At 40.5% G+C, this 19,110-nt stretch overlaps 1 protein-coding gene across 2 annotated transcripts; it reads right to left on the bottom strand.

The window, feature by feature from the left end:
• Window positions 1-6,757: 6,757 nt before the first annotated feature.
• Window positions 6,758-15,692, bottom strand: LOC111862728 (solute carrier family 25 member 35). Of its 2 annotated transcripts, XM_023848358.2 has the most exons (5): window positions 15,467-15,691; window positions 15,132-15,349; window positions 13,227-13,445; window positions 10,373-10,487; window positions 6,758-7,200 (listed from the first exon to the last, which is right to left on the bottom strand). In XM_023848358.2, exons 1-5 carry the CDS (start codon window positions 15,504-15,506, stop codon window positions 6,965-6,967), a joined length of 828 nt encoding a protein of 275 aa, XP_023704126.1. In that variant the 5' UTR covers window positions 15,507-15,691; the 3' UTR covers window positions 6,758-6,964. The 2 variants fall into 2 exon arrangements, with proteins under 2 accessions (XP_023704126.1, XP_023704125.1); XM_023848357.2 differs by having other exon boundaries at window positions 15,132-15,692.
• Between the last annotated feature and the right edge of the window lie 3,418 nt (window positions 15,693-19,110).

The raw sequence follows: 19,110 nt of genomic DNA, 5'->3' as shown, positions 1-19,110 counted from the left end.
TCAGACTATATAACGTTAAGTGGTATGGTAAGTCATAAATATGAATTGAGAAGGATTCTATTCCGGCTTTCCACAGCGGCCTCAAGGGTTCGATCCCGGAGCAGGCCACGTGGGATTTGCGGTAGACAAAGTACTTCCGATTCCCCTGTCAATTCTTATTGCACCAAGTGATCCGTATCAGCCCCACGTTATTGGAGAGCAACATGGCCGCCATGACAACACTGCGCAATGCTGCTGCCATCACTACGCATCCTACATTAACTAAATGTAAAATGGCCGACAGGGCCGAGAGCACAATCGGAAAGAAGGGATGCTAACATAGCAACTATTTTGAGTGCTCACCCCCACAAATCCTTTCTTCGCTTGAGAAGAAATAAATACTTTTATAACCAGATCTCTTGTACTGCAGAGGTTCCCCCCCTCAAACCTATTTCTATTTTTGAACTGTGTTCAGTATCACTAGTCAAGGAGGATTAGGTTGGCAGGGTATGTAGCACGAATGGTGGAGGCGAGGAATGCATATAGGATATTGGTGGGAAAGCCAGAAGGAAAGAGACTACTGGGAAGACCAAGGTGTAGGTGGGTGGACAATATTAAAATGTATCCTAGAGAGATAGGATGGGATGGTATGGTATGGATTAGATTGATCCGGCTCAGGATAGGGACCAGTGGAGGGTCCTTGTGAACACAGTAATGAAACTTCAGGTTCCATAAAAGGCTGGAAAATTGAGTGGCTGCGCAATTGGCGGGTTCTCAAGAAGGGCCCAGCTCCATAAGTAAGTTCAAAATCACTTGATCCATATCCTCTGGGTTGGATTTGAGTGAAGTGCTATTAAACTTGGTCCCCACCCTTTCCAAAAAAAATAACAATGGAATAAGAGCCTCTGCAGCTCTGGAGTACAAGAGATTAGGTTGCAAATTATTTATCTGGAGAAAGTTTCTCACCAGTGCCTGGAAAGTCATAACCTTTCTTTCACACGAAACATCACTTTAACCTTAGGCACTGAACATTGTGAACTGTAACATACACGAATACTTGTATTTAGGAAAGCTGAAGGTGGGGAAACTTGAAAGAAACTTCTGTTTCCATCAGAGATACATGTATTAAACCCCATAATTTCCTCATTACTTACACTTGAAAGCCATACAGATGACAGTTTTTCGATTACATTTAAGCATTATAAATCATGTATTGTAAGCAACAATACTCATGTCCCCATTTATTATTTTCATTAGAATGATGGAATTTGAGAATGTGAAATACACTCTTGTCAACAAGATTAAGACTGCATTTAATGAAATAAGAAAATGTGATATATTCATCTTCACCAGTTCAGTACTGGGCAGAATAATATGGCAGAAGTAATAACATATCTTAAAGAAATATAATGAATGCTGAAAATTTGGTATCTATTAATATTCCAGTTCAGTAATGGAAAGGTTTATATGGTAAAAGTAACATATCTTACAAAAAAGTGTAATGAATACTGAAAATCTGGTAACTATTCATCTTCCAGTTCAGTATTGGATACGATTATATACCAAAAATTAATAATATATCTTAAAGAAATGCAATTACTATTGAAAATCTTATGTTCATATTCACCAGTTCAGTACAGATAGCATTATATGGCAAACGTAAGAGAAGGAATACACCTATAACAACAAAAGTGAATAACAATGTAACGAAAATGAAATAGGTAAAGAAATTACATAAATAGCCCTACGAACATTCAATCCTAATACTGATTCGGCTTCTCAGAGTTTCACACTGAGGTGGATAACCTGAACTTTGCAAGTCAATTATAAAGTAATGCCTCTTCATTCTTACCTACACATAAACAAGAACCAAGGGCATGTCAGTCACAGGAGAGGAATACAAAGGGTATTTTGGTAGGATAAATTGAAGGACTGGGTGATTGAGGCTAGCTCTTTCTAAGGCACCCAACAGAATAGGTGTTTTCCCTCAACTGAGGACGGAAACAGTTTCCGAAACGTTGTGTTTTTCTTAGTTATCTTAAAATCAGGATGATGGATAAAGTCCAAAAACCCAATATCTCTATATGATGGTGATTGTAGAGCAGTTGGTGGAACGAAGATTGGCAGGGGAAATTGAAGTACTTGGAGAAAATCGGTCAAAGTGCCACACTGTGTCCACCACAAATCCCACATGAGGAGGCCCGGGAAGTTAACGCAGGAGTCGTGTAGTTGAGAATAAGGGCAGTGAGTTCTGTGAGAACAATGCAGTGACGTTGTAGGTTCCATGAAATGGTAATTCTTCGGGGACTGACCAGCTGTTTGCAGGGAGTCAGCACAATGAACTTGGTCCTGATGTATGCCATTCATGTAGAATTCCATACCTGTAGGCAATAATGAATTTCATGGCCGTAAACGTACAGCTGGGTGGCTATAAGACGCAGTGGAGATTTCTCTGCGGCCAGGGACCATACAACAGTGGGTATAAGTTCAAATTAAAATTTCCGTTAGTATAATGAAGTCTGTTAGCACATGTTTGCCGCGAGAAAATTCAGAGGCGCGATTGAGATGCAGTGTGAGCGCTGGAACAAAAGAAATGAAATTTTATATCAAGAGAGTTAGATTGGTTGAGTGTCATCTCACATTGAACGGACGAAGAACCCCTTCGTGAGTCATGTACAATATCTGTATATTTTTCGGTAAGAGGATTAGATACAGAAACAATCGAAGTCAATGCCTTCACAACATTTATTAGGGCATCTCCTTCATTGAAAAGTGAGCAATTAAGCTCTAAGATGAAATGTACCGTCCACAGACATATGCAATGACATATGCTTGCCTTGGGATTTGCAGCAAATACACACGTTTTGAAAGTGCAGCGCTTAGAAATCAAGGTTCTCCGCAACAACAGCAATATCCCAAAGTGTAGAGCGGCCAGCAACCAGAAGCCACAGAAGATCATAAAAATGCAAATGGTCGGAAAACTGGATAAGGCGAAGCCCGACAAAACACGAGGCTTAAATTTTGTGGCTGTGAAGCTTACACTGTGTACGATTGTTTAGGTGACTAAATTGCCGGTCCAGTATGAGCTAATGAAAATAAGGCAGAATCTGTTGTGGACTGACAGGGGGCTTATATATATTGCCAAAAAAGCCATGTGCAGTATATATATGTATAGTTGTAGAGGTCGTGACATGTAGATTGGAGGAGGAAGGACGAAATATAGAAAGGAATTAACTGTGACAAGTGAGAAGCGATAGGCCCATCTTGTCATCAGAAAGGATTCCTATTAAAGGCCAAACAGTGAAGCTGCTTCAAGACTAAGATCTGGTCAAGGGCGTCTGAATGGGCTCTAAATTAAGAGAAAGTGACTGGCCAACCGTCAGTCATAAATTTACTTTGAAATGAAGCAAGAAGAGGAATTTTGTAAAGGTAGAAACGAAGCGGTAGGATATGTGGAACACGAAGGCAAATACTTGTCATAACCATGGCGGTCCTTTGGTAAGGCACTGGCGTATGGTTTAGAAAATACGTGGTTCGAAGACATGACTATTTTCATGAGAAAAAAATTTAAGAAATTTGTGCATGTAGGAAATAAGTCGTACTATATGAGGAAGGTGAAGGTAACAAATTTGTATAGATCTGGGGGTACGTGGTTAAGACATTGGCGTAGTATTGGGAAGGTACCGAGTTCGAGACCACGGTGTCTTTTGTCAATAGAAATTGAAAAGTGAATAAATAAATACGATTTTTCTGCAGCTATACGAGTAAACCAAGTTGTAGAATATGAGGAGGATCGCAGAAAACTGTACCATAGTTCTGGTGGTCTAGAGGTAAGGTACCAGTGTTGTGAATAAAAGGTTAGTGGTTCGAGACCACAAGGACTTTTGTAATGTGATTTTTATGAATTTATATAGCGAGATGTAACATAAGAGGAAGATTAAAGATAAAAAATTTTCCGTGCTATTGGTGGCCTATTGGTAAAGCACTGGCGTAGTGAGAAGTTTCAAGATTCGGGACCAACGAAAGTTTTGTAAAACAGAAATGGATTAATAAGAATTTTTCTGGAATTACGGTTTGAGGTGTAACATAAGAGGAAGATTGAAGAAAGCAATATTCTGTGGTGTTGGTGGTCTATGGGTAAGACTGTGGAGGAGTTCCGAGGTTCGGAACCAACAAAAGTTTTATAAAATACAAATATAGTTAATAAGATTTTTCTCTAATTATACTCGAAGATGTAGCTTAAGAGGAAGATTAAAGAAAATAAATTTCTGTGCTGCTGGTGGTCCAGGGGTAAGACATCAGCTTAGTGTTCAGAAGGTACCTGGTTCAAAACCAGTAGGATTTTTGTGAAAAAGAAATTAGTGAAGAAAGCCAACAGCAGAGGAAGAAGTGAAGAGGGAGGGAAGATTTTTGCAGCCGCTCATTAAAACACTCACCTAAGCTTTTATTAACATCATTAAAAATCGGTCAGAAAATGTCTTTCATTACGTTTCATTATGATGCCCAGCACACCAAGATACAGGGGCTATTCAGAAAGTAACCTCCAGTGAGCTGTTAACAAAACAAGCAATTAAAAAAAGAAAATTTATCATATACAAATAATATGTACATACTTACACTACTCCTCAAAGTAGTCACTGCTGGAACTGAGACACTTCTCGTATTGAAGACTCCTCATTATCGCTGAAGTGCTGTGATCCAAACCACGTCTTCAGGTAGGTAAACAGGGCTACAAGGAGGGAGATCAAACAACTCCCAGTTGAAATGCTCCAGCAGCACTTGAGTGGAAGCAGTTGTATGTGGACATGCATTGTCATAGAGAAACATTACACCAGATATCAGCATTCCATGCCTTTTGTTCTGAATTATTTTACACAGTTTTCTTATCGTTTTGCAATACAAAACATGGCTAAGCTCACAGATGTCAGACTTTGACAAAGGCATGTGAAAACTTATTCCCCAACACAAGTGCCTCAACATCTGAGCCTCTGCAACCCGACTGTGTGGAACTAGCATAACTCTTCCACCTCAGCACCTCACTGATTTGGGGGACGTTCTAAAATGATTGCTCTCTAAATACAAACATGAAGAAACTCAGGGCGGGCTAGTCTGGGTATAAACTTGGGAGACTGTTGCATGCTTGGGCATTCAAATGATGTAAATAAACATATTGTGGCATACAGGCGTTTCTAGGAAATGAAATGGCGACACATTTCCTCTGAGATATGATTCTTAAACACAAACCATCAATAGATGTTAAACAAACATTTCCATGGATAAGCAAATGAAAGTTATAAATTCTTGAAAGAGAGAGCGTTGCCCTGGAATTAACACATGTTGCTACGAAGGTAGATTCCTACAAACCAGTTCAGTACAAGGTGCGTTTCGGTGGCAGTAGACAGGCAACAGACATTTTCCATGGTTACTGCTAGACTATATAAGCAGCTGTACAGAGAAGAATGAATAATTTGTAAGAGAATTCAGAAGGCAATTCAATAGTAGAGTGTTCAGCTGTGAAGTGTTAATCAGCTAAGATTTATTGCCAAGCAATGACTAGTGAAAGGAGACAAAGATTTTATTTTGTATGCTGTAGTTACAGTAATCTTTAGAGTGTGTAAACCAGTGAGATTCTTATAATTATTTGTAGTTATGACCTGCGAGTTCTCAATAAATCAATTCACCAATCAAAACTCAATCTACAGTCACTAATACACATGACGATATTCACATTACACATTAATGTGGTACTGTTTCTATGTGATGGATCTGGAACCATAAAGATCTGAAGGAAGATTACTGAATAATTATAAAACCTAACTTCAACTTATTATGTAAAACTTACGTAAACCTTTAGCAGAAGACGGGAAGCTCGGGTGTACTACGACAAATGTAACATTTACTTTGTTGTTCGCTACTAAGAAATGTGGCCACAGTTCAGAAGAAGGTGCGAGTGCTCCCACCAAGATGAATATTTCTTTTTTGACCAAAGTGACTCTCATAGTTGGGATTAGCCTGTTTTGGCTTCAGTTGGACCAGTCAGGTAACATTAAATTAACCCTTTAGAGTACAGTGGATACTGTCATTACTACACACTTCTAACATTAAAGAAATCTCATTTTTTTCCAAAGAGTGAACTTACGGGCTTTGTAAGATTCCCAGAATAAAGAGTGATTACATTCCTACAGAGTAGTACAGACTTGTCTCTAGCATTACTTACTTACTCATGGAGCTGAGCCCTTCTGGAGGAGCCGCCAATTCTGCAGCTACTCAAGAATTTCCCAGCACTTTATGGAACCCAAAGGTTCATTACCATGTTCACAAGAGCCCTCCACTGGTCCCTATCCTGAGCCAGATCTATCCAGTCCATACCATCCCATCCTATCTCCCTAAGATCCATTCTAATATTGTCCACCCACCTACGCCTTGGTCTTCCCTGTGGTCTCTTTCCTTCTGGCTTTCCCACCAATATCCTATATGCATTCCTCATTTCCCCCATTCGTGCTACATGATCTGCCCACCTCATCCTCCTTGACTTGATCATTCTAATTATACATGGAGAAGAGTACATGTTATGAAGCTCCTCATTATGCAGTTTTCTCCAACCTTCTGTCACTTCATCTCTCTTCAGTCCAAATATTCTCCTCAACACCCTGTTCTCAAACACCCTCAGTCTATGTTCCTCCCTTAATGTCAGAGACCAAGTTTCATACCCATACAGAACACAGGCAAAATTATAGTTTTGTATATTCTAATTTTTATATTTTTGGACAACAGACGAGAAGACAAAAGGTTCTGGACTGAATGGTAGCAAGTATTACCCGAGTTCAATTGCCTCTTAATTTCTTCCAAAATAAGGTCTCGATCTGTTACTGTTGTTCTCAAATGCCTGAACTGTGCCACCTTTTCAAAACATATGTTTCCTATCTTTATGTCTCTAGCATTAAAGCATTAAATACATGGCAATCAGAAGGCAACGAGCTAGTTATTATGTCTGTACAGTTTCCACATTTCCATCTTCCATATGCTGCCTACTCATGAATTTACTTCGAAGTTCTCTAAGTGAATCCCAAAATACAAAACAAAGAACAGTATGTGGTCCAAGACGTATATAGTTTGGAATGAACCCCTTGAAAAATCCATGGATTCCTTCTGTCTTCCACATCTTTATGAAGCAGTCCACTACACCCTGGTACAGCAACCCTCGTCCCTGCACATCAGTACCTGGAACACACATCAGAGAAATAGCATCACTATCAGTCAAAATAATTACCCTTCCCTAACAAAGTAGATGGTCAAGCAACAGTTGTTAGCATTGTTAAATACTGTAGTACATAGAGAGCTGTTATTGGGTTATGGCACAGTAAACAACTTATGAGTGTAACAATGATTGCACATGTAACAGAGCAACACATCACATGGGCACTGTTTTCATGCAATAATACAAGAGCTGCGAGAAGAGATGTTGCCATGTGATCCATCACCAGGTGGACAGTGCTGCTGCAATGGAACACGTGATATCATGCCACCCACACCAAGAGAGGAAAGATGTTTTCTGTTGGGTCCGCTCTGAGGCCATATCACTCAACTGACTGAGTTGAGTTCTGTTAGCAGAGTGGAGTCAAACTGAATTGATAGTTTGGTGGTTGGAAGGCAGTTAGTTCAGTTCAAGAGCCGCAGTGAGACAGGTGACAGCCAGCATGGATGCAAAGCTGTGAACAAGGAAGGATCTATGACATTTGAAGCCATTACCAGACAACTAATGAACATACAGCAGACTGAGAAGACTTAGTTCATGCTGTAGTGAACCGCAGAGTGGGTGAATTAGTGATAGGGCTATAGTTGTTTGTAGTTACAATCTGGAAGTGTTCAACAAATCCAATTAGTTAGTTAGTTAGTTATTGGAGAGGGTGGGTTTCCCCATGCACTTAGACCAGTACTGGTCCATTGTGCTTCCCTCTATGATATTCTACCAGTCTCTATACCCTACCGATATTGGTGCATACCATCAGTCCCGCCGAGCCAGCGAGTTCGGCCTCCACTGGCTTGGTGGTGTCTATAATACTTCCCCCAACTATCAGAGGCTTTAGAGACTACTGTTGGGCGGGAAACGTCCTTGAATTTGGCTCAGTGACCTCCTTTGGATATATGAGGTCCTTTTATGTGCCGTAAAGCTACGACACGGGACACACGGCTTAAAGTCCCTCCCGGAGGACTTGTTCCCTGAATTTTTCCGCCCTTAAAAATTCGATGACCTCTGCCGGGTTTGAACCCGCGTACCACGAGTCATGAGGTGGGAACATTACCTCTAGACTACGGAGGCCGCTAACAAATCCAATTACCAATCAAAGCCCCGTCCACAGTCGCTCCATAAAATCGTGAAAATATGAATGTTTCAGCATATAAATACTTGTGTACCCCCTAATCTTTGCTGTTTTAATGTTTCTGCATACAAAGAGACCAAGTCAGAGGGTCTGGCTGTGTCATAGCTCAAGAGGTTAGTCTCTGGCTTCCCACCACGGCAGCCTGGGTTCGATCCCGGGTCTGCTCAAGTGGGATTTGTGGTGGAAAAAGTGGCCCTGGGGCAGGTTTTCTCTGAGTACTTCGGTTTCCCCTGTCAATCTTCATTCCACCAATTGCTCCACAATCACCCTCACCTATCATCTGGGGCTGGTACAATAGGCCAGAAGTGGCTGCAGTACAAGGGACTTAGTCCCACCCCACTAGCAATACAAAAAAAGTCAGAGGGTGGCAGGTAAGTCACAGANAAGTTTTTGGGGGGGGGGGGAAATGCCTGAAGCCACACCCAGAAGTTTCTAAATTCAGTTTTATACAACCAGACATTATTACATGAGACTCTACAGCCACATACAGAAAACTTCCATTACCTGACATGTATGGGGAATGGAGTGTTACATTAACTTGCTACGTGGATGAGGAAAACCCTTATGGAACAAAATTTCATGTGATTTTCATCCTATTCAATGCTTTTAATATGTCCCAACATTTTTCCCAAAATTTTATGGAACCCACAGTGCCATTACCGTGTTCACAAGAGCCCTCCACTGGTACCTATCCTGAAGCAGATCAATCCAATCCATACGATCCCATCCATTTTAATATTGTCCACCCGCCTATGTCTTGGTCTTCCCAGTGGTCTCTTTCCTTCTGGCTTTCCCACCAATATCCTATATGCACTCCTCTTCTCCCCAGTTCATGTTACACGCCCTTCCTATCTCATCCTCCTTGACTTGATCAATCTAATTACACTTGGAGGAGAGTACAAGTTGCTTCTCATTATGTAGTTTCCTCCAACCTCCTGTCACTGACTGGTGTTTTGGTCATTTTGGTTAAATTGCTGCTAGGCTTCACCAGCACAGTCATTTGTGGCTTCAGTTCCCTCGAGATCCATGACCAAGATATTTATTCTCTCCTAAACTTATATGTGTTTAGAAATGGAGCCTCATCTATGACGAGGGAGGGGTTGACCATTCTGTGTAGGTACTACATTTGTGCATTGTAGTATCAGCATGAGTACAGCCAAGCTGTGACAGTGCCCAGGCCACCATGGGCTCTGTGCACCCTTTGTCACTGTACTATGCTAAGTAACATTTATATGAGATATGCAAAGGTTTTCTGTCAATACAGGCTTCTGCAGCAGGTTATGCCTTAACTTATTTGTCCATTTGGTCCTTGTTATATAACCTCAGCATGGACCACACAGAACACACCATGTCCTCCACTGTTATCAGCATCTGTTACTGCAGAAACATGTTTACTGCACTGTTGCCTAGCAACGGCCGTGCCTATTCATTCCGCTATTCCGGCTTTCAGCCATCATGTCATAAGATGCAATGAGTACATGGGGTAATGACAAATGCACAAGCCTACTATACTGAGTGTGCCCAGTGGAAGCGAAGGGTCCTTGATTGTGGAATAACTAAGTATCTCAAAAAAGTAATAATTTATTATACTTGGTCAGTACCTCCAAAGTGTATTTATTTTATTTTATCATTATTATCATGGACAGAGCTCACTGCTGATACAGGCAGACCAACAGTTTTAATTGTAAGTCCTTTCAATTATGCATTATAACCAGAAGTTTGTTGGTACCAAGGTAATGAAGACAAGTACTATGACCTTCACCTACAGTGCATCTTAAGCCTGGTTACAAGGACAACTGAATGCACTACCGCTAATATGGTAGTGAACTGGTCACACATAACATAGTGCATTGCATAAGTTCTATCACTTAACTGCTACAGTCACTGTGTCCCTAATTTACTTTTACTTCTACAACCAGATGTGAATGTAGTTCCGCTAATATTCAAGCACATTTCTCAAAATTAAGTATTGCATGATAGGACTGAAACTTGTGAGAAAATATGAACATTACCTTGATTATATAAGCGAGTCATGACGACATCAAACGGTGTCATACACAAAGTTACAACAATTCCACCCACCATACTGGACACAAAAGTGTTCAGTAAAGGCCTCTTGGCAAAAGTCTGAAATAATAACAGACAACAAATTTTGAAGTTCACTGTGAGAAAGCCATGATTGAATTACAAAATGTGCTTACAGTCAACCCCATGTGATTTTTAGGCAGGAGGTTTCAAAGGGGAAACAGGGGAACATCATCATTTCACACATTTTTTTCTTAAAGGAACTGAAGGCTATTTATGTCTACAGGCTATGTGTATCAATGATACGAGAGAGCTTCACATCTTTGCTGTTGGATGTTCAGACCACATTGAACTGCCTGTCTTATCCGACATTAAGAAATTCAGACAGATGTATTCGTGCCATGTTACACAAAGAAATTTGCAGTCATCACTATCACAGCCATTCTGGAAAGCAAACCATGTTAATTATGTTCCACATAACCAACAAATCATCTTGACTACAGGTTGTGTTCACAATACAAGAGACCCCAGACTTGTAGCGTCAATATCTGCATTATATGCTACCCATACTCCATGTGAAACTGACATTAACCTAATTTTGGATTCCCTGTTATGTGTACAACATTCATACAGTAAATAAAATACCTCAACTGGCTACAGGCTGGATGATAGAGGGGTCAGAGTTCGAGTCCTGGTAGGGTCAAGAATTTTCTCTTCTCCATGTCATCCAGACCAGCTCTGGGGTCCACCTAACCTCCTATCCAATGGGTACTGTGGGCTTTTCCCCTGGGGGTAAAGTGACAGGGGCATGAAGCTCACTACTCACTTCCAACTAGTGCTGAGTTCAAGAAAAATGTGGATCTATATATCCACTCCCCCATACACCTTCATGGCATAGTGCTTAGTGCTTAATTAGTTTAGCACAGGGACTTTACCTTTTACCTTACTAAAATAACTATATGAAATGTAAGGTACATTTCAGACTTACATTTCACCAACTCTACTGGCAAAGATCCCCCAGCATATTAGTTACATTTGTGCCTTCTTAAAAAGAAAAAAAAAAAACACATGATATAGTATGTCAGAAGTGATGACCACATTCGGAAGGCACTGCTTAATACTGGCCAGATGCAGAAAAGTAAGGTCTTGACTGACAGTCTGTTGTTCCAATCATGTCATCACTTTATTTTCTCTGGTACCACTACTTCGCAGGAACCATCACTATTGCTTCCTGAGTTAACAGCTCCAGGTCTGTCAGTTGTGTTTCAATTTGTTACAGCAGGTGCAGTATTCTCTTCACTGAGATGCTGAGTACAGTATTTCAGGAGCAAAAGTTTTCTGTGGTAAGAAACATCTAAAAAATGATACACTGTGGTATGACAGATTTAAGTACTAATTTGAAGATAACTCTTAACAAGGCAAATTTACAATTGCATAACCGCAACAAGACCATTGTCAGCTCACAAATAACATAGCCCTTTACACACCACATACTGACCAGATGGGCTCAGGGTGCTGGCACAGCCAAACACTGGAATCTTGCTAATCAATCAGTATAGCATTTTTGTCAACTGATGGCATCAAGTGATGCATACTGATGCTTGGAGGAGAGAATGAGCTTTCGTATGAAATATCTGTGTTTCTGATAGTCATCTGTTAAAAGCACTGTAGGGTTTCTCTGTGCAACTGCATTTTCCCCAACACAACCTTGGCATTTCCAGCAGGGAGTTCTGTGGTGGGGCTTGGTAGTCAAAGGGTTAAATGTAGAGACTACTTAGCACTAATGATATAAGAATGCAATGTATAATCACATGGGTAATGCAGGGCCAAAAGTAGTTTTGGTCTATTCCAAGACACTAATCCTCAATCCACCTTGACAAAATTATAAAAACCATAAAACCTTCTTTAGGAAATCAGGTGTCAAGTCCGATATTTGGAATGAATCCCTCATGAATACAAGGAAGGCGTGAACACTGAGCCACTGTTTGGTACAAGACGACAGAAACCAAATCCTAGAAGAGGGAAAACTTTCAGCAGGCAAACACTCTTAAGAGAATTTCTTTGATATTTAATGAAACACATCAAAAACTTATTTTCATTTTCTGGAAAAGTGACAATTTTAACTGGCTGAGAGTCTCGAATTTATAATTTGTTTACATCTTTCAGCAAGAATTTCCCACATAAAAATTCATTAAAATGAAAAGGGAATCAATGTTTGAAGCAAGTGATAGTTGAGAAGTGTCCATTATGTGTTCATATTGCACATGTATAAAGTGGTTTACTAAAATGTTGTATTTCAGCATCCTGTTGCACTGTATCCTTTCCACATGTTTGTTTCCATCTTCCATGCAACTTGCACTAGAAGTTTTAAAATTCGAAATTCAATTTTTAGAACTCTTTAATTCTTTCACTTTGTCATATTTCTAATAACATGTTTTTGGCCATCAGGTGTGTTAAAATTGTTCTGACAAAAGTGCTGCAATTTATACACTGTCATAACAGGTTTTTACAATTTTATGATTCAATTCTGAATTCTGAAGTGTAATTTCCTTTTCATGCATAGTGTGTGTGTTGTACGAAACAGGACAAATAAAGTGAAAGGATTAAGAGCTTTAAAAATTAAAATTTTGAAATTAAAACTTCTAGTGCAAGCTGCAGGGAAGATGGAAACAAATATGAAGTTTACTAAAAGTAAAATTCCAAAGTAAGGCTGCCAACAACTGGCACTGCATATCTCAAAAAATCTCTGGCTTTCTGCATCAATTCTAATTTAAATTATCTCCAATAAATATTATTTAGTAATATACACATTCATTACTTCTGCAATACAGCAATAGTTACCTCATATTTTCCAACATAGTCTTTGCAGAGGGAGAACGACAGAAGCTGAGAGGCAGAACCAATGCTTGCCCGAGGCATAGCTCCAAATGCTCCCCGCCAGAGTCCCAGAATACCATGTTCTTGATAGATTTTCCATAATGCACTAGTGCATCCCGTATGTGCATGCTGGTAGCCAACAGCAATGCTGTCTGCAGCCTGTGACTGTAGATGTGTTTTCACCTGAACATACAGAAAATCGCCAAAAATGTGATGGACTAATTCCAGTCCAGGCTGAAAAGCTACTCAAACGGTCAAGAAATTATGTTCTTATGGAAAACAAAGCTTTATTAATGTAATTCACAAGTTGGCCACTGGACCCTATCCTGAGTCAGTTGAAACTAGTTCTTCTGAGGGGCCCTTTGTGACATTTCACAACATGTTTGTCAGTTTACACCAAAAAGGACAGTTAGCTGCATACTGCACTCACAGACTGAAGAACTGCCCTTGTTGGCTGTCTGCAACTGCTTGTTCAACATATTTACAGCTACCCTTAATATCTGGTGGCCACCCTCTCCATTTGCAAGCATGACATGAATAATGTCTATGAATACTTTCACTGAATGTCACCACTTAACAGTAAGCACTACTGCTGTGTACATTTGAGATGTCCAGGGTTTCAATCTTGGCATGGATAGGCTATCTTGATTTAAGGTTTTGGTAGGAAAGGCTAGGATATTAAGTATCTTACTATATGACACGAAGAGACTGCAGCAACTGGCTATGGGCTGGATGACTGAGGGGTCAGAGTTTGAGTTCCAACAGGGGCAAGACATTTCTCTTCCCTACATCATTCATACCAGTTCAGAAGCCTTCTATTCAATGGGTACCAGGGTTTTTTTTTCTGGGGGTAAAGCTGACCCTCAGATTCTGCAAATAGCTGCATTACATCAGTCACTGCAGCTTGTAAAACTGAAGACCCAGTAACAAATATTACATGAGCTTAAAGTGTCAGAGAAGGAAATGTAGAACAGTTACAGTTTACGTGAGGAGCCTAGATAGCACAGTCAGTATAGAAACTAGCTACATGCTGGACAACTGATAGGTCAGAGTTTGAGTCCTGGTAGGGACAACAATTCTCACTTCTCCACGTCGTCCAGACTGGCTCTGGGATCCACCCTACCGCCTACATGATGTGTACCTGGGGCTCTTTCCCAGGGGTAAAGCGGCTGGGACATGAAGCTGACTACTCACCTCTAACCAGTCAAGAAAATGTGGATCTATACATCCATTTCTCCATACATCTTCATGGAGTAGTGCTTAATTAATTAGGCACAGGAATAACTTTACCTTTTTATCTTTTACAGTTTATGTGAGGTTTAAGGTTCTCATGGCAGTGACTATGAAGAGCACAGTATTCTGGGATGTGGCACCTACAGTCTAGTCTGAAAAACCATTATTAAATAACCCATCCATAAAAAAAAATACATAATCGTGTGAATGTTGTGACATTACAGAGAAATATCTTCACGGTGAACTATGACGTTTCTTCTGAAGATGAAAGAAGTTAATCCAAAATACTGGTGAGCATTTACTAGACCAAACAGTCATATTCCATAAGGCAGTTATCCTCACAATTACACTTTTGTCCATTTTTTTGTATTTCATACAGAAGGTGGAACTTAATGGTTAGTGTATCAGTGTGCATATCTAAATTCCTCCCCAACTGCAACCCTCATTATCGTCAATATTGTCTTCTGAATCGGTTTGTGGGTGTCAAGTGTTACCTCACTGTTATTTTAGTAAAGTTGAAACAAATAATTGTGCTTGTATGTCTCGACATTCGATTCTATTTCGTTATCCGTGATACCTAAAATGTCCCTTAAATTTTCTTAAGCGCTGAATACGATGGAAACTGATAAACCTTACCAAATAAAACGGGCTTCCAGTCAAGGTACCCGCGCATCCGGCCAATGCTCCAACAACGATGCACTTCGGTGTAGATGTCTGGCCTGCACTGTTAGTCGTCCATCCTCTTTTTTCTGCGAAGTCGTAGGTTCCTAACCTCACGCCATTCAGACACAGCTGATACCACAATGCTGGTACAAGTCCTTTCTGCAGTGCTAAAACTCCATCTGCTTTCGCAACTGCATAAAACGCGTGAAAAAAACCCTTGTAATGAACGGTATACATTCCTCGAGCTTGTAATTCACCTTGCAATTGTAGTCTCGTTTTAATGACATCTAAAGGATTTGTGCAGAAACCTGCGCCTACTGCTGCAACTCCACCCAACAGAAATTCCATGATTTCGTTCTTTGGACAACTCTATACGGGCCTGCTTCACAAGTGCACATAGCTACGAATAAAATACCGTAATTTTTCCGCTTGGAAATGATAACGTCTTATCACTTCCATCGCTCTTAATCACGGACTTATTTCTTATCGCACATGACCTGCGCTACAGTTTCGTAGCCGTAACGGAGTACGAGTTTTCGGGTGTAATCCCTGGCTGAATTATCACATGGGCCTTATTTGTGGCCTTCTGNTCCATTTATTATGAGTCACGCGTCCGGCAAGAAAGGGTGAGTGCGAGCCCCTCTAAACTATGCGACACGGGTGAAGTCCACTTCGGAAAAATTATAAAATAGTGGGCAAAAATAAAATGCTCATAACATAATCTGTTACAGAATGTATTATTATTATTATTATTATTATTATAGTACGGTAGCAGTATTCCCACATCTAGCGCTATTTTTGTTCTCTAAAAACACTTTTACCAATACTCTATGCTCGGTTTTAGTCTAGAGGCCGAAAGATACAATACATTGGCCCATGTGCAACCTTTTTATAAGTTTGCCAGTATGTGACTTCGGTTTGAAGAAGCAAGCGAAAAAACCGTGAGAAGGCTGCGTTCTTGTAGTTTATGACTACAACCTATAGCCAAATAATTTTGCAGATCCTGTGTTTAAAGCTTCAGGGCAGTGTGTGTGTGTGTGTGTGTGTGTGTGTGTTTTTTTATTTCTCCCCCCCAGCTACTTCAGTAAGCTTCACAGTGATAATATTTTCATTGTATTCACTGTGTACATACTGTTACAACACACTGTTTCCATTTGTATGCTGACTGAATCAGTATCACAAGTAGGTTTTGAAGTAGCTTCCCTCAATGGAAATGACACCTGCTTCATACAGTTATCACATTTTCTAAGTGGACTTACCAGAAGATGCATACACATTATATTCTAACTTCTTTTTTAGTTTCTTGCAGTGGGACAAGACGTTCCACTTTGTAAATTGGCCACTATTTGGCCAATTATACCAGCCATAAATGGTAGATGGTGACAAGTACCGAGTAGTCGGTGGAATGAAAATTGGCAGGGGAGATTGAAGTACTAAGAGAAAACCTGCCCTAGTGTCACTCTGTCCACCACAAATCCCACATGAACTGACCTGGGTTCTAACTGGTGCCTGAATACTGAGGTCCCCACAGATGGCGGTGAGGTGGTCATACTTATTTATGGTTTATTTAACTGCACTATCAGTAGCTCCAACTATATACATGTATTATAAGATTCTGCATAGACTGCCACCAATTGTTTTGGCAAGGTTGGCAGTATCATTGCCACCATTGCAGTAACAGGGTATGGGCCACTATCACCATTTGTGATAACAGGTTTGGGCCTGCTGCACTGCTAATGGCAGATATCACTGTTTTTGCAGACATTTCCCTCTACACAAACCACTGACCTGAAGCCAATAGCTTTTTACAGAAAAACAATAGTTTTTAATACGCATAATACATATACACATGCACAACACATACAAACAAAATGAAATTTCTTCAGATTAACCTACACCACAGCAAAGCTGCCACGGCAACTCTCTGCCAGCAACTAGCTGAGGGAAAGGCAGATATAGCACTTATTCAGGAACCTTGGATATACAAGGGTCAAATAAGGGGCCTGACTAACACAGGTGGAACAGTTTACTCTGCTGCACCCAGTAATAATGCAAAATCTTGTGTTTATATCACGAATCATGTTAATGCCTTGCCTTTCTTGGAGCTCTGTTCTAGGGATACAACAGCAGTAAGGATAACATACACGTATCAAGGAGGCAGCAGGGAGCTGATTGTTGCTTCAGTCTACCTTCCATATGACTTGGATGAACCACCACAAACTAAGGAGATGAGGGACATCATAGACTACTGCTTTAGCAGGAAAAAGCAACTCATCATTGGGTGTGATGTCAACGCGCACCACATTTTGTGGGGGAGCACCGGCACTAACCCAAGGGGAGAGAGCCTTATGGAATTTCTGGTGAGTTCAAACCTGAATATTCTTAACCATGGTAACGAACCTACCTTTGTGGTTTGCAATAGGAAGGAGGTTATTGATTTGACACTAGGAACAAATAACATAGGAAACCTGGTAAGCAATTGGCATGTATCTGATGAGCCGTCCCTATCGGATCACAGATATATATGCTTTAAAATAATCAACATTACAGTAAATCAAGCTACTTATAGGAATCCTAAGAGAACCAACTGGGAGTCTTACAAAGATGACCTAAAAGTAAATCTAGGGACCATCTCGCAAAATATATCCACAATAAAGGATGGTGATTGGTCCGTTGACCAGTTGCAACAGGCTATTATCTTGTCCTTTAATCAGAATTGTCCAGATAAGACCACTCACGGACCAAGGAAAGCTCCTTGGTGGAATAAACAGCTGAGTGGGCTTAGAACCAAAACAAGAAGGCTGTTTAATACAGCTAAAAGAACAGGGCAGTGAGACACCTACAAGGAAGCCCTTACCTGTTACAATAAAGAAATAAGGAAAGCCAAGCAATCCTCATGGAGGAGGCACTGCCAGGAGATTAATGATGTACCAGACGGTGCCATACTCATGAAGATCATGGCAAAACAGGCGACCAACAAGGTCAGCACAATTAAGCTGCCTAACGGACAGTATACTCAAACAGGAAGCAAGACGCTGAACGAATTATTCAGAGTTCACTTTCCTGAGTCAAAATTGATTGATAATTTGGACGATGGGCAGGGTCAGCAAAACCTGGGCACTTGCCAAAGCAAGATGAACAGGGCAGATTGGAACCTGGCCAGAGTCATAATTAACCAACCAAAAATCAGATGGGCACTAAATACTTTTAGACCATTTAAGTCAGCGGGAACAGATGGAATTGTACTGGCACTTTTGCAGCATGGGGCAGAACTTTTAATTGCACACCTATGCTGCATACAGAGCCTGCGTGGCATATGGTTTCATCCCCATAGCCTGGAGGCAAGTTAATGTGACGTTTATCCCTAAGCCTGGGAAACTTAACTCTTTGACTGGCGCGAAGGGTATTTAAATCCCACCCATCCTGGCAGGCCCTTTAAACCTTATGTCGCTAAAATGCATGTAGTTACTTTTTCCTAAACAACTTCAACAAAAATTGGTTTTTAAAAACGAAATTTTCAGGAACTAATTAAAATACAATATATTATGCAATAAATGCCTTTCCATACCTCTTTATTAGTTTTTCTTCATGTGATAAACATTGAAACGTGAAAGTTTGCAGAGAGCCACACCACAGCCTGCACACATGATACTTGTTTCTTTTCTAACCTTGTGCTTAGCACTCACGCGACACTTTCTCAGGCCACCATTCTTCTTATTGTTACTGGGAGGAACATGGACCATTTTGTGAATTTTCAAGCCACCCTCTAGACGATTTACTGGCTCTTTCACTGGTGGCCTTTTCAAGGTCGAGGGCGGAGGCGTGACTGCACTCTAGTCTGACGCAATAAATTCGTCATCCACTTCATTCCTTGACTTTTCTCCCTCTCCACACTGTTTGTTTGGTTCAGTCATTTTTCTACACAGTCCAATATAAAATCTTTGAATCTGTA

Source organism: Cryptotermes secundus, unplaced genomic scaffold (assembly GCF_002891405.2).
Source record: "Cryptotermes secundus unplaced genomic scaffold, Csec_1.0 scaffold5, whole genome shotgun sequence".
NCBI classification, from domain to species: domain Eukaryota; kingdom Metazoa; phylum Arthropoda; class Insecta; order Blattodea; family Kalotermitidae; genus Cryptotermes; species Cryptotermes secundus.
The sequence above is the reverse complement of the archived record's forward strand: the minus strand, read 5'-3'. Positions and strand labels throughout refer to the sequence as shown.

What these genes read in the sequence shown, in the direction of transcription:
- LOC111862728 (XM_023848357.2), bottom strand. Translation starts at nt 15,506, where the DNA reads ATGGAATTTCTGTTGGGTGGAGTTGCAGCAGTAGGCGCAGGTTTCTGC. An exon ending in ACTATGTTGGAAAATATGAG is followed by an intron (nt 10,488 to 13,226) that starts GTAACTATTGCT and finishes TTATTATTTCAG; the next exon opens with ACTTTTGCCAAGAGGCCTTT. An exon ending in GACTCGCTTATATAATCAAG is followed by an intron (nt 7,201 to 10,372) that starts GTAATGTTCATA and finishes TGTGTGTTCCAG; the next exon opens with GTACTGATGTGCAGGGACGA.